We start from the raw sequence: 21,260 nt of genomic DNA, 5'->3' as shown, positions 1-21,260 counted from the left end.
TAGTAGATTTTAATAGTGTAGATCTCTAGGGGGAAACTTATGCTGTTAGTTTCAGCAAGCCCACTTGAGCATTTACAAAGACAACTCCTGCCACTTTTGATTCACCACTCTCACCTCTAAAAGATTGTGTTAGTTGTCTGCTGTACCACAGGAATATTCAACATTTGGAGACCCACAATAAAATCTCCTTTCAGGTCACTCCCTTAATTATAGAGGGTTTAGCTAGTTCTGCAAGTAGTTTGATTCAAACCCTGAGTATGCAAGATCTCCGCAAGGCAGTTGATGGTGGGGGCTTTATATGTTACTATATGTCAGAGTGACTTGATTACAGTAACAACAACAAATAGAGTAGGGGTATGCTACATGGTTCGTTGCACTCTGCCAACCCCTGTGTGTCCCCTGTTTCCCTCTGCAGCCCACTGACATCTTTGGGGGTGGGACTTTCCAATTGTTCTTTTCCAGCCACTCCTAGCTAAGGGGAAACAAGGCCCTTGTTGGTGACTTGTGGCATCGAAAGAGCCTTTTGCCCCCAATGATCCTGCTTCTGCTGTAATTGCATCCTTGGTGGCAGCAGGAAAAACTGGGTAATCAAGGACAATCATTGGATAAAAGGGGCTTCTGTGGACTGGGAGAATGAAAAGTGGAAACAAGCATATATATAAAGGGAGGAGCAGTGTGGATACATATGTGGAGTTTGTTTCCAAAAGGCATAAAGTCCAAAAAATTTTTTAAAAATGAGTTACATATTGTTGACAAGTAGGAATAAAATATTATGCACAGGTCAAAACTATCAAAATGTACCAAGTCACTTTGGTACAGCACTTGGAAATTTGCATTTTATAGCAAAAGAATGCACATCCCCAGGACCTTTTTTTCAATCCCTGTAAAATTTGTTCAGGCGGATTTGGTTCTGCATTCCAATATACTGAGAGTTCCTTGTAATTTATTTATTTATTTATTATTTGCAATATTTCTATCCCGCTTATCTCGAACCCAAAGTTGACTCAAGGTGGCTTACAACCAGGCAGCAATTTGATGTCTAACAATATGCAATTAACAGAATTAAAAATACATTCAATAAAACATTTAAAATATAAAAATAATGCCTTCATTGTTAGTCTCATTGTCCATAAATTGTCATCTGAGCCGTTCCAGTGTTCACTTTCATCTAATACCGTGTTTGATTGTTGCATTAGATTCTGAAGGCTTGTTCAAATAGCTACTTTTTCACTTTTTTCCAGAAGGTCAAGAGAGGGGGCTGATATAATATTCCTGGGGAGGGCGTTCACAACCGAGGGGTCATCCCCGTCAGTCATGCCTGTAAATAATTGGACTGCATCTCTCATCAATTTTAACATGCACAGCTAATGACAAAGTGCAGCTGAACAACATGTAGAAGCCCAGAAATGGGGTGCCCGAAACAGACTGAGGACCTATTTAGTCTGACAGCAAGTGAAGCTCTGCCAAAGAATCCTTACATTAGAGGCCTGGGAAGTGAATGGCAAACAGCTGAATCACAGTTTAAAGATAACTTTCCTGCCATACATACCGTGGCAATCTGTGGTCATTTGGGATAGAGAGGGTGTAGTTATCTACAGCCTGACATAATGTTCATCTCACTGACATTATGCAGCTGATGGAAATTATTGCACAAGGCAATAGTAGATACTTCCTTGCGCAACTTACAAAAATGACTCATGCTGTCGTAACCCCTAATTCCACTACAGCATACGTTATTAAGGGGATTCTGGCTGTAGACTGTTGCATAAAAATCATTGAGAAGTGCTTATTAGCCATGCAATATGAAGTTATAATTGTCAGTAATAAGCTGTAGTAACAGGAAATAAAGCACATACATATAAATGACACTGATGTAGCATAACAACCAAGAGCTTTAATAAAAAATACCTCACGTTCAAATTTGTGCTGATGATCTTAGGAAAGATTCAGAGACACATCTGTAACAAAAACATAATCATAGAGGGGTCTTGTAAATTTTAAACTTGCATCTTAAGTTTAATCTTTGTTTTCTGGATTTTAATATGTATTTTGTGGAAATATGTTCAATACATGTATTTTAAAGTATGTTTTTAGATTATTGTGTATTAAGCAATATTGTTACCAGCCTTGAGCTATGAGGATAGGTGGACAAGAAATAATAATAATAATAATTTCTTAAAAGGCTGTTATAAAGAGTATTGAGATAAATGGACACCTGGACCTCACTGTTCAAATGTTAATTGGCTATGATAGAATATATTCCATCATGAGAAAAAAAACATACTGTGAAGAACCATCACATTCGCAAGACAGAGAAGCCAGCAACATAAACAAGGACTGGAGGAACCTAGCTTCAAATCCCCACCTAGACATGAAGCTCACAGATTAATCACTGTTTTTTTGGCTTTGACCAATATTAGAGTTGCAAGGGTAAAATTACAGGAGTAGTCTTGAGAAATGTGTGTGCTGTAGTGAGTTTCTTGGAATAAGACTGGTAAAATATTAGTTGAGAAATCTATGCTATTCAGCCTCCTTTCTTTCAGCTTAACCTACCTCACAGGGTTACCTTCATGACTAATTAAAGGAATGTCTCTCCATTTGTATGCAGCAAAAGGTGTATAATTACTGCAATTATGAAAGAATGGCACTGACTTCAGCCCCATGTAATGTTCTAAGCAATATCAGGAAATGGGAAGGAGATGAGCATTCAAATATCCAGAGTACAGAAAGGAAAATGAATGTGATCAGCTGTTGCACAGATGAACAAGAGAGTTCTAGAATATTAGGAATACAAGCAACTTCTAACATACTTTTGCTTGATCCCATTTGCCAGTTCTCTGTTGGAGTGGAATAATTGATTTGTCGAGCTCCAGATGTTTTTTGTTCTCCAGGGCCAACAGTTAATGATTACAGTAACTACAGACTGGCAACTACTGGAGAGCAACTGTTGCCCATCTCCTGCTTTGAAAGGAGGTCTCTTCTGTTTTCACTGAGCCATCCCCACCTCCTTCACTTTGATTGAATGTGTCTCAAACTAATCTAAGAATGGCAGGAGGAACAGTTCTCTTCTAAGATTGCCCTCCTATATCTGGCTCATGTCTTCTGTTTCTAACAGTTAGGTGTTATGGTGATCTAGTAATAAGAAGAGGAGAAATGCAATTATTTCCTGAAATGAAGCTGTTAAAGACACAAGGCCTTTTTCCAAGTGTGTGTAAAAGTGAGAGAGGCACCTGATCCCCCTGTTTCTGTACATAGCGCAATTCATTTTTAGGCGAGCCATTCTAGCATTTTTGGGAGATTCCCAGATTAGTTTAGTGTTTACACCTTATTATATTTTTCTGCTTATTTAATATTTAATGTTTTTTTTTCTTAAGTGATATTTGTCTTTACTGTTCTAATGTAGCACAAATCCTATGTAAAATCATACTACGCATTTTAGACATTAATATTGAAATCTGAAATATATACAGAAAGTCTTTACTTTACTGTCCAGATACAATACATTGCCTTCTCATCCAGTGTTTTTTAAATTTTAATCCTTGCTATTGGCCCTGCCCACTGTGGTTTATTTTCTTGTGTTTAATTATTGCAATTTTATATTGTTTATGTTGATTTATATTGTTATTTATTATTTTACTGCCATTGTATGTTGTTTATTTGCATTGTTGTATTGTTGGGCTTGGCCTCATGTAAGCCGCTCCGTGTCACCCTGGGGAGATGGTGGTGGGGTATAAATAAAGTTATTATTATTATTATTATTATTATTATTAAGGAGTCTAAATAGACTCAAATTAGGTTGCATCTATAATTTACATATGTCTCCCAAACCAGTAGCTCTTAAGGCTAATGGCCTTCTCTCCCATGGTCTACATTTGAAGTTATACACCTCTAGAAAGTACATTTGAAACCACTTAAATCAGTTTTTTTTGTTGTGTCAGGAGCAATTCGCTTCTGGTGTGAGAGAATTGGCCGTCTGCAAGGACGTTGCCCAGGGGACGCCTGGATGATTTGATGTTTTTATCATCCTTGTGGGAGGCTTCTCTCATGTCCCCGCAGGAGGAGCTGGAGTTGATAGAGGGAGCTCATCCGCCTCTCCCCGGATTCGAACCTGCGACCTGTCGGTCTTCAGTCCTGCCGGCACAGGGGTTTAACCCACTGCGCCACCGGGGGCTCCATACTTAAATCAGTGATGCAAATAGAACCTCAGCCTTGTTTTATTGCTCTGCTTCTTTGCCACCCCTTAGGATTTTGCTCACACCACTTGATAGTTCTGTTGGGGATATAATTTTTCCCTCCCTGGCAGAGGTTCTGTGCCTTAAATAGCTTCACGACAAGCAGAAATCAAATTACATAAAAAGATTTCCACATCATTACTAATTGTGTGCTGATGATTATTGGTCCTAATACGGAATCTCTCCCCACCTCCATAAATGCAAATACAAACAAGAGAGGAGGGTTTTTCAGGAAGACTGCAGCATGGAACCCAAGGGGTAAATTTCTGCCTGTTGGGATACTATCTTTATGTTGGCATTTTAAGAAATCCACCACTTTGCAAAGGTTTCCCCATCACTTACACCTGCAAAGCAGGAAGTGCTTCATCTGTTGAATCTCAGCATGTTGCGTGGGCTGTGAAAGAAACCTTCCCAGGGGAAATGATATCGCCACTCCTCAAAGTTTCATTTTTGAATGCCCAGCTGTATTTGTTAATACAGCACAATTTATCCCATTTATTAAACTAGCCTTTTATTGTTGAATGGGGGAAGACACATTCAGCATCTCAGAAATTGGATAGATGATACACCATATATGAGCTCCCCTCTTCTTGAGCTGGACACAGTACCACCAACATTCGTCTCCGGAGTCCCCCTTTTCCCAGTCACTGTTCACAAACATTCCTTCTCTCTCAGGTAAATATTATTGCTTGACAAATACAGCGTGAATCACCCCCTTTTGTTTTGCAGTCCTAGCTTGTCAGACGGCTGTTTAATGACCCTAGTGGTGTGTACTGTAGTTTGTTCATTAACCTCTAACCACAGATGGTGAGGAGCTGGCACTAGGCCACTGGGAACAGTTTGCCAGCGCTATCCATGAGCCACCAACAGCCTTTATACAAGGATGAGTATACAACCCACAGAGCTCCAAGCTTTAGTGTTACTACTTAGGGAATATCTACTCATAATGTAATCATTTTCTCTCAGTTTTGGGTGCCAGTCCTTCTACCCTTCTGTTCCAATTTTTTTCATGTAATCTCAATTTTCCATTGATACCAAAGAGATCCCAGGGTTTCTTACCTGTGGTGTCTGGTATTACAAGTATATTGTACAAAGTGGGATGAGGCTGAAGATTAAATTAGACATTAGCATCAAAAGCCTCTTATGAAAATCTAGTGAAATACCAACGATTGAAAATTGGTTACTGAAAGTTTGGGATATAATGAATTTGGACCTACTTATGCAAAGACTAACATATAATAATGTACAAAGACAAAGACCAAATGAGGAGAAATTTATTGAATTCATAAAAAAGGATAATACAGAAATTTATATCCAAGAAATTTAAAAGAATCTCAAAGGCCCAAATGAAAAAAGGAAACCACTGGCAAAAGGACTATATGACCAATGAAAAGCAATGGATCTACAACCCAGAGTAACCTGGAAGTTGCAAAATTAATAAGGTTTTTTTCCCGCTTTCCTCACCTTTTCTCCCCTTTTCCTACTTTCCTACAATTAATTGTTCCCACACTTTTGTTGTAAAATACTTCTTTCTTTTTATCATTTTCTTTACTCCACTCTTTTTGGTGACATTGTTAATCTCAATAAAAATAAATTACAAATAAAAGCCTCTTTCTGTTTACATGTAGTTTAAAAAAATACTAATATACAGTAGTGGGGACATGCTCTCTAAATTATTTTTTAATTTGGCAGGGAACATCCCAATTTATTTTTTGCCATCCTTCTTCAGCTGCTTTAAACACATCCCAGTTTCTCTCTCATCCTCCCACTTCCCTCAGCATCCTGCTGTAGGTACAAACTGATTTCAAAGTGCAAAAGTGGACTGCACTCAATCCCATGAGGGAGAGGGAAAGAGAGGACAAAACAGAGCACAATCCTCCCCACCCCAAGAGGCTCAGCAAAAAGTAAACTGCTGGAGCTTCTGTCTTGCCTTTTCTTCCTCATTAATAACTTTTGCCATCCTTACCATATTCTGATGTTGCTTGGCCACGTGTGTCCTGGTTTTCATTGGTGAAATGTTGGAGGGTGGCAGAGAGATGCTGATATAATTATAGAAAGAAATGAGAGTTTAATTCCATGGTAGAAAAACCATGGTCAGAAGGAAGACTATAACAAGTGAGCCTTGGACTTATCTACATTCCATACAGGCCAGCTGAAATCTATATGTGTACACTTCCCTAACTGGTGCTACTTAAAGTGGATAAAGAAAAGAAAAGAAAGCTGCAAGTGAAATCCAAAAATACCTTTAAATTCTGGCCTAGGACTTTTCTTATCTGACTTTGCTTCACCATTACATCTAGGAAAGCAGCAGTTCACATCCTTTGTATTCCTTAGTATCTAACACACAGGTATGTGATTTGTGTGACAGGTCCCCCACTTCTAACCTCATGACCTATAAGTCCTATAATTCCCAAACAATTCTCATGGTGGCTGGAGGATGAGCAATGTACAGTCCAACACACCTGGAGACAGCCACATTAGGAAATGGTAGTATATGAGCTGTCTATACCATGTTTTCTCCAAAAAGTAGGATAAAGGGAATATATTGTGGAACTAATACAACAAATACTAAAGGGCTTATGTACCAGTCAAAGATCCATGTGTGAAATAGGTTTTTGATAGCCCTTGGAACTCTCCACCCAAGTAATAGAACTAAACAAATTGTTTCTTCATTAGCAAGAAGGGGAAATAATGAGTCTGCTGCCTGAGTCATAAGAAAGTAAACAAAATTCGTTTCCATAAAACACTCCTGGGGAAACTGCATGTCATTCTGACACTTATCTATATCTGACTGAAGAACTACCAGTTTATCTGTAGTACTGAGGAAGAGATATAAAGCAGAACAGGGGGCACTGGACTGCCGCATGCTTCACACTACCACTCCAATAATGTCTCACTATTATCATTAGGATCACTTATCATGTTGGTCAAGCCTGACAGAAATTGAAATTCAAAGTATCTGGAGAACCAGCCCTGGCATAAAGAGTTTCTTCCTTTTTTCTTCATAACTAGAAAGTTCAAGTTGGCATTAATTTTAAGCCTCTTGATTTAAAATACATGCTGCCGATGTGGCCCAACAAAAAACATTTAAAATGCTTCATATATTAAATGCTTAGGCAAAACATCCTAGACCAGGGGCAGCCAAAATACATCCCTCCAGATATTTTATCAGCCATAGCCAGTGCTGAAAAATGCTAGAAAAATACTTTCTTCACCCCTATCCCAGATAAAAAGAATTGCCTACAGATGCTCTCCTTAAATCATCTTAATAATTTCATGGATCTAAAAGAAGGGTGGGCAAAGTGTGGCTCTCCGGATATTGGTGGGCCATGGGATTTTTTATAGTGACACATGTAATACTGTTCTGTGTCATTTCATATCATAGAATAATAGTAATAATGTCAGTACAGGGGAAAAAAACATTTATTGTATTTTAAAAGGGAAGAAAATGTATTTTTGGAGTACTTAATATTTAGTTTTGTTATATTTTTTAGAACATAGATGGGAAATGTAGGTCCTTTCAGAGGCTGTTTGACTGCAGCTCCTCTCAACCCTAAGTATTGACTACATTGGTTGGAACTGGTAAGAGCCACATTAGGGTGGGGATAATTTACCACATAATTTGGGCTGAAATGAGAGTGCTCAAGAGCTGTAATTACCTGTGTGACCTGGCACGGAGTGAGAGTTCTCCTGCTGTCCTTAAATGGTGATCTTGTGTATCTGACTACCTTGAGTCATTTGTAGCATATATATGGAAGGATGTGGTTGGACTTATTATTAAAGTTTTTATCCAGTTTACCCAGTAATTGGTATTCAATTACTATTTAACTTAGTAGTAGGGAATCTGAAATTTGTGAGGTGCGCATACTTTCCTGGGGGGCATTTTACGACCTCTCCCGAGCCTCCCATGGTCATCAGTCCCTCCACAAGTTATTATTGGGTCAAAAAGAATGAAGCTGCCACATAACCATGTCTATTTGTCTTTTTTTTTGTTCTTCCATGCTTCCCAAACCCATGAGAATCAGCTGCATTTTAGTTGATCACTGGAACCAGAATTTATGTTGCATCACTTCCCGTCATGGCTGGAGTGGCCATGTGGCCCATTATGGTGGGAGTGGTCCAATCAACAAAACACATGAGGCACTAAACTAATCAAAGTGGGGGTGGTGACCAGCCTATAGTTTGAAAACCTAAAGCCAGCGCCTCCTCCAAAAGACTGTCTCTGTGAAGAGCATGTGTCTAACAGTCATTTCTTTTCCACTTGGGAAAGGCAAATTCACTTTTATGAAGCAGAGCCAGCACACAAAGCAGAATTGGCTCAGTAGCTGGAGGGAAGCATCTCTATTTGTTGCTGCAAACAGGGTATATTTATATCATAGACAGGATAGTCCTAAACTGGAGAGGATATAGTAGTGGCAGAGGGTGCTTCCCAAAGGTAGAAATGAATAAAGAAAAGAGCTAAAAGTTAAAAAATGAACCCAAATGCTCTTCAAAGGCAGAAAGGCCCTGCATGCTTGCACAGAAGTCTCTTTGCTAGAGAGGAGAGCCACCCCTGGGAGCCCGCACTGAATCTGGATTGAAGATAAAAAGAAGCTTTCAACATATCCAAAGTGTGACATGCTAAAATATCTTCCTACGTAAAGTTATGAGAACAGAGGATCTCATTCATTTGAAAATATGGCTGGGTGCATTTGAAAAAAAGAACCTGTATGTGAAGTCTATCTGATGCTTCCAATATTTCTTTTACCTAAAAGTTTTTAATATTCTTTGGTGCCTTTTGGACAGATATTGGATATTGGGGGAGGAAAGGGTAGAGCGAATCTGAAGCAAAAAGTGGATCTTTTTCTTCTAATAGTACATTCAGGAAGCAGCTGCATATACACCCAGTTCACCACCTCAGAAATTCTCCACTGGGAGGATATACTGTGCTGGAACTGGCTGTAGTTCCAGGCCTTTGCAAGAGTACATTTGGTGATGAACATTGATATGCATTACTGCTGTGAGATAAGCTTTATTGGTGGCAAATGATAGAGCAGATGGTATTCAGCAGAGAAGCATCCCAATCGTTTTGCTTGCAAGGTCTAGCATTCCTTCTTAACCAGTGGTAGAACTGGGTCCACTAAATTGATTAAATCCAGATTATTTTTGAGGAGCAATTCCGTTCCCCACCACTGGCTATATGGGGCCCTTGGACTGGCAAGGATCAGGGAAGATGGGCTTCTAGGGTTATATAGTATAGAAGCAAACAAAGGAAACCCATCTCCCTCACTCCTAACTCAGAAAACTGTGCACGAAGTTTCATATCTGAGGAAAATTAACCCCCATAGTCCATTTCCAGTCTCAAAGGTAAAGGCAAAGGTTTCCCCTTAACATTAAGTCTAGTCGTGTCCAACTCTGGAAGAGGGGGGTTGCTCATCTCCATTTCTAAGATGAAGAACCGGCGTTGTCTGTAGACACCTCCATGGTCATGTGACCAGCATGACTGCATGGAGCGGCAGGAAACTGGGCCTAGCAGTGGAACCGCCGACCTTTCGGTCAGCAAGTTCAGCAGCTCATCGCTTTAACCCACTATGCCAGGGAGATGTTCCAGCCTCAAAATGCCATGCTATTTTTTTAAAAGTCTCAAACATGGTCATAAATACAAATTAACACTTTTTTTACACTGGACTTTTACATTGCCTTGAATCCTGTACAAGGAGAAAGGTGGGATATAAATTAAACAAACAAACAAACAAACAAACATTTAGTTATGTAATGAATCCAAACCTATCTGACTGGTGATAGAGGCCCATTTCAATATAGAAGATAAGAAGCTGAAGAACTGACAATTAGCCCTACCCAGTAGTGACCAGATCCTCACATTCTCCTGGGAAGAACATATGAATCTAACTTTATGGATGAATGGGTTTGTTTTTTTCTCGTTACTAGGGCAGTTTATTCCTGTGATGCTTATTATGAAAAAGCATTGACACCTATATTTAAAATGCAATTTCTAAACTGACTATGATACACATGTTTTGCTGTATATTTTAATGTATATTTAATATATGTCAATTTCTGTCTTCCAATAAGAAATATTAACACTTTCACACAAGTAAAACAAAAGCATTATTAACACCTTCACACAAGGAAAACAAAAACAACCAATAAATCAACTGAAGAAAAGCAAGTCCTGATGGGCAAAACTCTTGTCCAGATCACCATATTTAGATGAAGTTAGTCATCCATAAACCGCATTGAGACCTAACTGCAACTATCTCTGTATTGGTGACCAAGTGTGCAGGGTATATTAATTTGCTGAAGAGAACCCTAAAGTCTTCTTTCCAAGAAATGTTGATGGGAACTTGTACTCTTCTAGCATTCAAAATTGAACATTTACTTCTGATTTTCTCAGTGATAAGCCAAACATCTCCTTTGCCTGTGTTGTGACTTTAAAATATTTTGTATTTTTGTGTAATTTTTTAAACTTTAAAACAGGGGTGGACAAGTTGTGGCCCTCCAGATGTTGGTAGACTACATTTTCCCTTACTCCCCAATTAGCTGTGCTGGCTAGGCTGATGGAGTCGTCTCCCAACATTTGTAAAGCATCAGGTTACCCATCTGTTTCTTAAATGGTGTGCACTCTTCTCATATACCAGACACAGGGCATCACAAATCATTGGCCAATACACATTTTGGTGCCTCAAATGTTAGCCCTGTTTCTGGGAATATCTGACCTGCTGATTCAGACAATGGCACCAGTATTCCCTTATCAGCGCTAGGTTTGGAGATACAGAACATATGCCATTACCACTTTGCATCTTCTTGCCCATAGAAAACTATGGTAACTAAATCTAAGAAACTAGAATGGATGTGGTCTATCCAATGCAATTTTCTGAATCAACATCCCAGATAACCTCAGGAACAGCCCTAATAACCAAAAACACTTTTTTGATTGGGCTGTGTTATCTGCCCAAGTTACCTTTCCCACTTTGGTATCAAGGGCATATAACTATGGAACATTTCAGAAATACTGCAACAGGTTATAGTGGCATCGCCTGCTTAGGCCTACAAGTAAAACATTGTCGATATTCTTAAAGTTGTTTAAAAAGTATTTTAGGCCATTTGGCAGGGACCCCCCTCCCCCCAAAAATTATATACAATTTCAAAATAATCCATAGTGTTTGAAGGGTGAAAAACTGACATAGCGGGAATTAAAAGAAGACAAGAAATGCAACAGATCAGTGCTCTTCCTGCTTTAAAATAAAAATAGTACAATACAATGTTTGGTCAGTATGATTTAAGGCTAGCCTTCTCCAGCCTTGGAAACAGCATCTGGTGGCTAATATGTCAGTGGAGCATTTAATCTGCTCTGACTCCAAAATTTGAATTATGAATCTATTTTTGGAGTCAATGTTTTGAGTAACTCCTTTGAAGTTAGGACTGAACTCCAGAATAAATTCACTATTCTATTGGCGCTGAAGTTACCAGGGCAAGTACATAATATGCAATTACATGTTGATTGAATAAGTATTAATATAACACCAAGAACTCATTTTAAAATGTGTTTGGAGTTTGGTGTGTTTTATTTCTTGGAATTGGAAAAGAATGACAAAATATGAATCGAAGATAAAACTACAGGGAATTCCCAATGTTGACATATACCAAGGTGTGGAAGTGATTTCCTAACAGTGATACAGTTCATAGCTGTTATTAAATATTACAGGGCTAGATAAACCTAAGTTGATTGAAATGTTAAATGTTCACCTTTGCACAGGATTGTGTTGCACGTAATTAATGAGGTAAAGAATACAGTAACAAAGGAGGTAGATATGTGGCATCAACAGTTAAATGGTAAAGGATGATACTATACAATCAGCCAAACATGCATGATGATTACTTGCCACTCCAATCTCTTTGGGTCTCTGATGCTTCCTTCTGAGTAAGATTAAATTGTTTAGTCTTTCCGTGGGACATATATTGCTCGGAGATATTACAAATACATACTACTGAGAGGTATATTCTTCCAAGAGGTCTGTTGTCCAACTCAGTAGCAAAATATCAGTATATGCAAATAAAACTTAACTGCAAAGGTTAGATTATAATCCTGCATAGGAAAGGTCTGCTCAACATTTGACAATCCTCTGCCTGAGAAATGTAAGAATGGTTCCATCCTGTGGTAGTTGCTGCCCTCTTGTGGTAACCCTAAAAGAGTGAATTCTTCATTAGTCTCCATAAACTTCTGAACTTTTTTTTTGCTTAGTTTAGGAATTATCAAAAAATATCTGAATAGGCATGCCCAATAAAAACAATGAATCCAGTGGCATCTTTAAAAAACAATTATTGTAGCATGAGGTTTCATGGACTATTGCCAGTATCCCACCAATGGCACTATCTTTCTGTTATGATGGGACTGTGTGTTCCTTTAAGATAAGAGGTTATGCTGGCAGTAGGGTCTCTTGTATGAGATAGGCTTTTACCAAAGAGCCGGATTAAATGTGCCAAACTGGGCAGAAGGAGGTGACACTGATGGAGGATTTCACAGAGGCAGTGGCACAATAGCTAACATTGCATAGAAGGAGCCACAATGAACCACTTCAGGAGGATAAATATTCTATTTTCCTTCACTCCTGATCTAACAGTCTTCATTATCCTATCGCCATCCGATATCTGGCAATTTAAGGCTTGTAGTGGGTGAAATGGCATTTTAAAATTATGGTGTCAAAGCTGCACTTCAGAGATTAGCCTTGTCTAATCTTGGAAGTGCATGGCCATGGCAAACACAGAAAATACCTCAGTGCTACCAGGAATCCTTTGTGATCTTAGATACTATCCAAATACCAGATACTCCAGCCCTGTTCATGTCAGAGGTTTTGGCAAGACTAGGAACCACTAGATAGAAAATTACATATGACAAAGAAACATAGGCTCATTCTTGTTCGGATTTTTCTGGTCCATTAGAAAAAAACAAACTAGAAGGCTCATGCCTCTATAATAACCAACTAAAACACCATGGAGAATTCAACAGATTTTTCAGTTTGCCAAAGCAATTCAATACTGGATCTACTGTTAACCAAAGAAAGGGAGGGTATTGGGGGGGGGGGGGTTATGTTTGTAGGCTAGAAACTAGTATGCAGACTATAACTGCTTTTTAAATGGCGTAAGGCCCCATCTACATGGCCATATAAATCCAGATTATCTGATTTGAACTGGATTATATAGCAGTGTAGACAGAGGGCCCTTCCACACAGCCATATAACCCAGAATAACAAGGCAGAAAATCCCACAATATCTGCTTTGAACTGGGTTATCGGAATCCACATTGCCATATATTCCAATTCAAAGCAGAAAATGTGGGATTTTATTCAGCTGTGTAGAAGGAGGCAGAGGACCCTTCCAGACAGATGCTATATCCCAGGATCTGATCCCAGGTTTTCTGTATATCCCAGATTATCTTGCAGTGTAGTCTCATATAATCCAGTTTAAAGCAGAAAACCTGGGATCAGACCCTGGGATATAGGGCCTGTCTGAAAGGGTCCCAATATAATCCAGTTCAAAGCAGATAATGTGGATTATCAACTTTGATAATCTGGATTACATGGCAGTGTAGAAGACCTAGTCTGAGACAAAATGAAATAGCTAGTGCCATTTACATTTTCAAATGAGAGGAAATATTCTCCTGAGGGTATTTTTTTTATCATACCGAACATAATCTAAACCTATTTAAAATCTAATCCTATAGATACCTGGAAGTAATTTCTGTGGAATTAAACAGACATTTCCTATGAGCAGAGATGCCTAGATTGACCTGTAAAGCTACAATATTACCATAATTTAATTGGCAAGAAAGGAAGCTCCTTTGAAAACAGTACAACTCCTGAGTAAACAAATACATTATAGTTTAGGGCTGTGCTAAGATATCTTGCTGACTTTTTTTTTTAAGGACAAGATGTTGCTCTTTGCCCTCATTTCATACAGGGAAACAGTTTGGACTGGCAACTGAACTTAACTGTAATAATAGAAAGAGGGTAGCATTCTTTACCTTACTTGAAGGCAACCTATTAATTTATGAGATGCGAGACAGACTGTTCAACACATACAGCTATGTCCTCAAACATCTTCCCATTCTTCTGTGCTACCCAGAATTTCCCAGTTGAAATAGATGGCTCACTCTGATGCATCCTATGGCCAAGTCCAGAGTCGCTTGCTTTACACTATTATACACTACTAACATGTAAATAGACTACCTCCCTCATTACACATAAAGATTATTACAGTCCGAGCTACATGTTTTTTCCCCATCCAGACTAGCAACATTATTTTTTTCTTAGGCTGCTTTGGTTTTTATCATAACTTTCAGATGACATAATTTGGAGTATTGATAAATGTAAAAGATTTCTCATAGCACTATTATGCAACTTCAAATATTACGTTTTTATAATTTATCATATAAAATTTCAAATGCTTTACTGTATTTTGAAGTTTTGTGTATGCTTGTTTTTTAAAAAACATTAGGAAGCCATTAGAAAATCCTTTGGATTCTGAAACCATTTACTGTACATGTGTTCTGTTTAATTGTAATGCTACAGAATGATGGACCTGAAGAGTGGTTTAGGAAGCTGTGCCTGTTTCGTTTGGAGAAAAGAGGGGTCGAGAGGGGACAAAGGAGCCATGTTTCAATATCTGAAAGGATGTCACATTGAGGAGAGGACAGGCTTTCTTTCTGCTGCCCTGGAGACTAGGACACAATGGAGCATTGGAGTCAATTTGCAGGAAAAGGGATTCCACCTTAACAGTAGGAAGAACTTCCTGGTATAAGAGATGTTGGCAGTGGAATATGCAGCCTGGAGGTGTTTAAGCAGAAGCTGGATGGCTATCTATCGGGAGTGCTTTGTTTCTTTTTCCAGAATGGGGTAGGAGTGGAAGGCGCTTGGGGTTCTCTTCCAACTCTTATGACTCAATGAAAACTCTTTTATCAGTGGTCTCTATAACCAGCCTGGCTGAAAAACAGCTCTTTCTCACATTCCCCATTCATTTACACTGACTTTCTGCGAGTGACAGTGGTCTTTCACTTGGAAAGAACAGAGAAGGGCTGAAAAGCCAGGCCAAAAATGTTAATGTGTGTGTATCAAGCTAGAAATAATTTGCAAAAAAACTCACTTGCCAACCAGCTTAAAAAGCATTTGAAAAGATAACCCTCTGCAAGGCTTTTTGAAGTGATAGTAAATTGTGTGTAGTGTAGCCCGTGCTTTTTGTCTTTGCGGATGACTGTCCACATCGATCCCACTTTATCTCTACAGCATCCTGTAACAGAGCAGCCGGCATGCGACTGTCCCTTATCCCTAAACTGTAGGCATGATTAGGATTACAATTTTGAGAAAAAGTTGCTAATAACAATATCCTTTGCAGATGCAGGCGAAACGTCAGGAGAGAATGCCTCTAGAACATGGCCATATAGCCCGAAAAAAACCTACAACAATATCCTTTGTATTTGCCAGTCAAAAATGTTGCCATCTACCTATGTATCTACTGTACACTCAATCTATCTATCTATACACTATATACTATACATACACTACACACACAATAAAAGTGAAAATATGTATGTGTATATGTGGCACGGCTACCACTTTCACAGACAGGCTCCCACTTCCACAAACATCTATAGCTCCCACCACTCAGCAGACACCAATGACCCTCCCTCCAGTGACATTGCAGGTTATAGTGAGCGCCATGAACATATCCAAGAGCCGTGCCAATGTCCTCCACAAACACCATACTGCCCACCACCCAAGTGAAGGCTTTCATATGGGAACAATTTCATTCTAGATTTTATGTTTTTCCTCCAACACAGGCATCCATCCCAGTGTTCCATTGATGTGGAATTTGTATGATCCCGCCCACTGTCTCTCCCTTAACCCTTTCCTATTCAGGAATTGGTCAGCAACTGAACAGGCTGGAGGAGGTTGGAGGACTGACTCAACATGATGGAAGTTGTAGTTTGTCCTGCATCAAGACACAGCACAGTGACCCCCATCAGTAATAGACCTGGACCACATTTGGCACACAGAACCCCCATGACCAGATTTGGGAGGGGATTGACCTTGATTCCACAACTCCCACCATAATGAGCCCTCCTCCACAAACAATCTGTTTCTCTTTTATCTCACCCAAGCTTTTTAACCAGTTTTAATTAGTTCTTCTTTTAACCATTACATGTGGCCCGCCCATTGTCACTGTGTTTGTGTTTATTGTAATTTTATATTGTATATTCATATGTTTTTTGTAATTATGATGTTGTTTATTGTTTATTGTTTGCATTTTCGGTTTGCGTTCGGTCGTTCTTTATTGTATTTGTTGTTTGGGCTTGGCCCCATGCAAGCCGCTCCGAGTCCCCATTGGGGAGATGGTGGCGGGGTACAAATAAAGATTATTATTATTATTATTATTATTATTTATAGGAATTGTAGTTCATTTACACCCAGAGAGCACTGTGAACCCAACCAACGATGGATCTGGACCAGGCATCGCCGGTACCCAAGCTAGTCAATAGAAAAAAAAAATGTAATGTTCGTTTGTGGGATTAACATAACTCAAAAACCACTGGACGAATTGAGAGCAAATTTGGACACAATACACCAATCAGGCCAATGCTCATAAAAACACTGAAAATCACATCAAGAGAGACTTAAAAAGCCAAAAAACAAAAATGCATTACAAAGCATACTCAAAACCACATATATACACAAACACACATTTATACACATATACACACACAAAACACATATTCACAGACTGGGCCACAGCATTGTGTGGCAGGGGCCTGCTAGTATACCATAAAGGTGGCCTTAGCACCAGTCAGCTTGAAACCTGAGGACTCTGGCTGCAGCCCAGCGAACACCATCATCCCAACCATCATCTGCTTTACGGATATTATTTCAAATTAATTCTTGAAGATGGATTTTGTTTGTTTGTTCCAGTTTTATAGAGCATCTTGCGCCTTAGGCGGAATCCGGAACTAAAGATGTCGCTAGTTGAGGCCGCACGGACCTCAATGCGTGCTGCGCCAAAATGCTTCAGGTGAGAGCGGCGCTCTGCGGCTCAGGGACCGGAAGTAGCCGGGGGAAGTCTATTGAAGTGACACAAGGACTGAGGTGTTTCGGGTCCGGCGTTTGCACCGGGGCGAAAAGAAGTAGGAGGTGGGAAGGAGGGTGTTGATAGCTGGGTTGAGGGGAACTGGAAACTGGAGAAGGGTCTTTAATCCTGAGTGCGGGCGGGAAAATTATGATGATGATTTGGGGGACGTTTCTTTAAAGAGGAGTCCGGTTCCTTGAGGTGTAGGGATGGGCAAACTTGGGCCCTCCAGGTGTTTTGGACTTCGACTCCCACCATTCCTGACAGCCTCAGGCCCTTTCCTTTTTCCCCTCAGCCGCTTAACTGCCATGCCTCAAATGCTATAGAAACATGGGAGTTGTAGTTTGGGAAGGCACTTTTCTCAAAGACCTTGGCCCCTTCCACACATCTGAATAAAATCCCACATTATCTGCTTTGAACTGGAATATATGGACTCAGATAACCCAGTTCAAAGCAGATATTGTGGTGTTTTCTGCCTTGATCTTCTGGGGTATAGGGTTTTGTGGAAGGGCACCCAGACAAGGTTTTTGTGGGGGGTTTTTTTAAACCACAAATATGTATTTCTAAGATCTGCTCCCTCCCTCCTGGCTTTCAGAAAGAAATTAAAATCATGGTTTTGGGACCAGGCCTTCGGACAGTAGATGTTTGTAGAGTTTAAAGGACATGGACTAGAATGACAATTGAATATAGGAACACGGAACAACAGATTATGAGATTGGATCTTGATTCTACCTATGAGACGCTAATGAGATGTTACAGTTATGTTTAACTGATTTTTTTTATTTATTGTGTCAGTCGTATTACATTTTTGACAGAACAAACAAACAAACATACAAAAGACACAGAGTTTGCAAGCTTGGTAGTTGATTAAATGTCCTTTGACCAGTATCTGGCCACTTGGAGTGCTTAACTGATTGTTTATTATATCATTGTTTTTAACTGTTTTTAAACTCTTTTTATGATGTTGAGCATTGAATTTTGCTATTGTTAACCGCTTTGAGTTGCCCAAGGGCTGAGAAAAGCGGTATATAAATGAAGTAAATAATAAATAAATACATTGTAGGTCTTATAATGACCTTTCTCTTCTGTCAATCCCTATTTACTTAGCTTCTGCAAATAAAAAGCTGAAAAACAATAGGTGACTCAGGAGTGCGAGGAAAAACATGCATCACGTATATTTGTAAGAATGTAGCAGGATCGTGCTTCAATTCCCAAAAGGCTTTGGTGAATTGGAATAAGACAAAGACAGAACTCTGTAACTTTAATTAAAAGCAGTTTTGTTACCTATCTATGCATTATACGTATCCAAGGGCCCTTCCACACAGCCAAATCCAGAATATCAAGACAGAAAATCCCACAGTATCTGCTTTGAACTGGGTTATCTGAGTCCACGTTGCCATATATTCCAGTTCAAAGTAGAAAATGTGGGATTTTATTCAGCTGTGTGGACGGGGCCCTAGTGAAAAGATTAGTGATTGATACCTATTTGATGGAGTATCAATCTAAGAAAGCATTTTTCTATAAACATGAAAATGTTGGCATGTTGTGGAACAAGGATTGGTGATAAAGCTTCAGTGGAGACACCTTTTCCCCATATATCTTTTCCAGGAGTGAATTTCCATCCCTATGAGTAGATTTCTTTCACTTCCTTTTGTCTCACCCCTGTTCTTAACTATGAGTCAGATGTTTGTAACTCGGTGTATGCCTGTATTTGGTTCTTATTCTCAAATAAGTGGATATAGGATCATCACCAAAATACTGTGCAACAGTCCTTGTAATTGTGTAGTCGTTTTATACAAAACAAAATTGAAGAGTCAATGTACACATCAGAACCATGAATATAACTGCAAGTTTATATCCTTTGTGCAGTTGTTTATTTCATTTTTGTGGCTATGCACTAAAGGCTGCTTTTCATCTTAGGTAAATTTATCCCAGATCTTTTCATTGTAAGAATATTCACAACAGACTGTTTGTGACTATATCAGGTAAGATTTCCCTCTTCACTATCCATTGCCCACAAAGGAAAATAAATATAGAGAACTATTATTTCATGAGCTCTGCAAGTTATTTTTGTGGATGTTGATCTGTTTTATTTGTTTGGGACATTAGCAATAGTATATTCTATATATTATCCTCTATAAATACACAGTTTACAAAATAAAATACATTTTGGTTTAATATACAGTCTGAAACGTGATGTTTAAATAGCCATCCATTGGCTTTGGGCAAAGCAAAGGACAATCTTTATTCTGATTTAATTCTCTAACTTGCCTGAATAGGATTAAGGGGCCTTCAACACAGCCATATAACCCAGAATATCAAGGCAGAAAATTCCACAACATCTGCTTTGAACTTTGTTATCTGAGTCCACAGTGTCATATATTTCAGTTCAAAGCAGAAAATTTGGGGTTTTATTCAGCTGTGTGGAAGGGGCCTAACTTTCTACTAATAAGCTGTAGTCCTGTATACTCAGAATATCAGAGCAAGTCTGCATGTTAACCTTGCTTGCATGTGGGGGTCTTTGAATACCCTCACATGGCCATTCAAAGCTTTGCAGGGAGTGGGCAGAATTGTAGAAGCTAGATATGAAATTATTATTACAGCAGAGCCAAGACCTTGAAAGATCCTGCTGATTCCTGGCATCAGTTTGCATTGGCTATGGGGGTGTATCCATGTGATTCTGTCATCCTGCCAACCGAGGAAACACAGAAACAGTGCATGTTGGGGTGGGGTGGGAGCCTTCAGAGGCTGTTCAGTAAGTTACGAGAGAGGGGTTGGGTACTGAAGGGAGGTGGTGCTATAATATAGAAATGTCAGAGTATAAGAACATTTATGTTCTTGTCTAAGACATGAACAAAGCAGCAAGTCATTGTTATATAGATTTGTTTGTGATGTTTCAATTTTTAACTTAAATTTTGACAACCCTCAAAAAAGTAGTGTTCTGGAATATGGTAGATTCTAGAAATACTTTTTCTTTGTTACTTTTTCAGAGATTCTTCTGATAGATTCCCTTCCCCTTTTCCCCAATAACAAAGTATCAAAATGTTAAAAGTTGTGTTGATGTGACCAAATGCTCTGTTTACTCTGTTTCCAAGATCAAGGAATCAGAATTTGGCTAGCATTATTGCTTGAAGTTTTGGTTTGGGTAGAGTTGTAATACTAACGATGGAAGTGAGTAGCCAAAGCAGGTAAAGAAAAATAGTAGGACACTAAACTTTCCATTTTCAATTCATCATGAGATAGTAACTTGCACTGTGCACATAATGCCTGGAAACTTTCTCAATTGGGATCACAGGTTTTAAAGAGACCAGATCTTGCAGTTGTTGACAAATATATGGATGTACAGTGTACAAAACATGCTGGTCTTTGGTCCCCTGAGTATTGAAATTTTAGATGCCTGTCAGGTCTATTGGAGCAGCTTGATTTCTGTACGATAAGCATATTGGGAAGAGAAGATCAATTCCAGAATGAACAGTTATTGCTGAATAAACAGAATTCAGAAAAGCCTTTAATTTTGTAGGGACTAGTTTATGTTCTTTAGACAACCAGTTGTGGATCATTTCCTTTTAAATCGTGCTTTCCTTTCTGACTTTAGGTAACAAAATGACTACAGGAGCAGATGTCCGGGATATACTGGAACTGGGTGGAACGGATTCTGAGAATATAGGAACCATTAATAAGAAAGACATAATCAATTCTGATAAGGTACAGTCTGGAAAGGCTTAATTTGAAGTGAATGTCAAAAGAAACAATTTTCACTTTTATACTGCTCATATTTTTCAGATGTTTCTGAAATATATTCTTAAATGAATTTGTCTAGTTGGAATGCTAGCTGCACCTGTATTGTGGGAAGAAATGTATAGAATATTGCCAGGGATTTTGGATGTCTACTTTTGATCAGGACTAGGAGGCTCA

The 21,260-nt window shown here is 39.0% G+C and overlaps 1 protein-coding gene across 3 annotated transcripts in view; it reads left to right on the top strand.

Annotated features, from left to right (window-relative positions):
• The first annotated feature begins 17,327 nt into the window (after positions 1-17,327).
• Positions 17,328-21,260, top strand: part of DMAP1 (DNA methyltransferase 1 associated protein 1) — a 38,646-nt gene continuing 34,713 nt past the window's right edge. The window contains exons 1-3 of one of the 3 annotated variants that reach the window (XM_060773361.2): positions 17,328-17,403; positions 19,266-19,330; positions 20,941-21,050. In XM_060773361.2, coding sequence (XP_060629344.1) covers positions 20,949-21,050 — 102 coding nt within the window. In that variant the 5' untranslated portion in view covers positions 17,328-17,403; positions 19,266-19,330; positions 20,941-20,948. Of the gene's footprint in view, positions 17,411-19,265; positions 19,331-20,940; positions 21,051-21,260 lie in introns of all 3 variants that reach the window. The other 2 variants (XM_060773360.2, XM_060773362.2) reach the window with 2 other exon arrangements.

This window comes from Anolis sagrei, chromosome 4, assembly GCF_037176765.1.
Source record: "Anolis sagrei isolate rAnoSag1 chromosome 4, rAnoSag1.mat, whole genome shotgun sequence".
NCBI lineage: Eukaryota > Metazoa > Chordata > Lepidosauria > Squamata > Dactyloidae > Anolis > Anolis sagrei.
The sequence above is the reverse complement of the archived record's forward strand: the minus strand, read 5'-3'. Positions and strand labels throughout refer to the sequence as shown.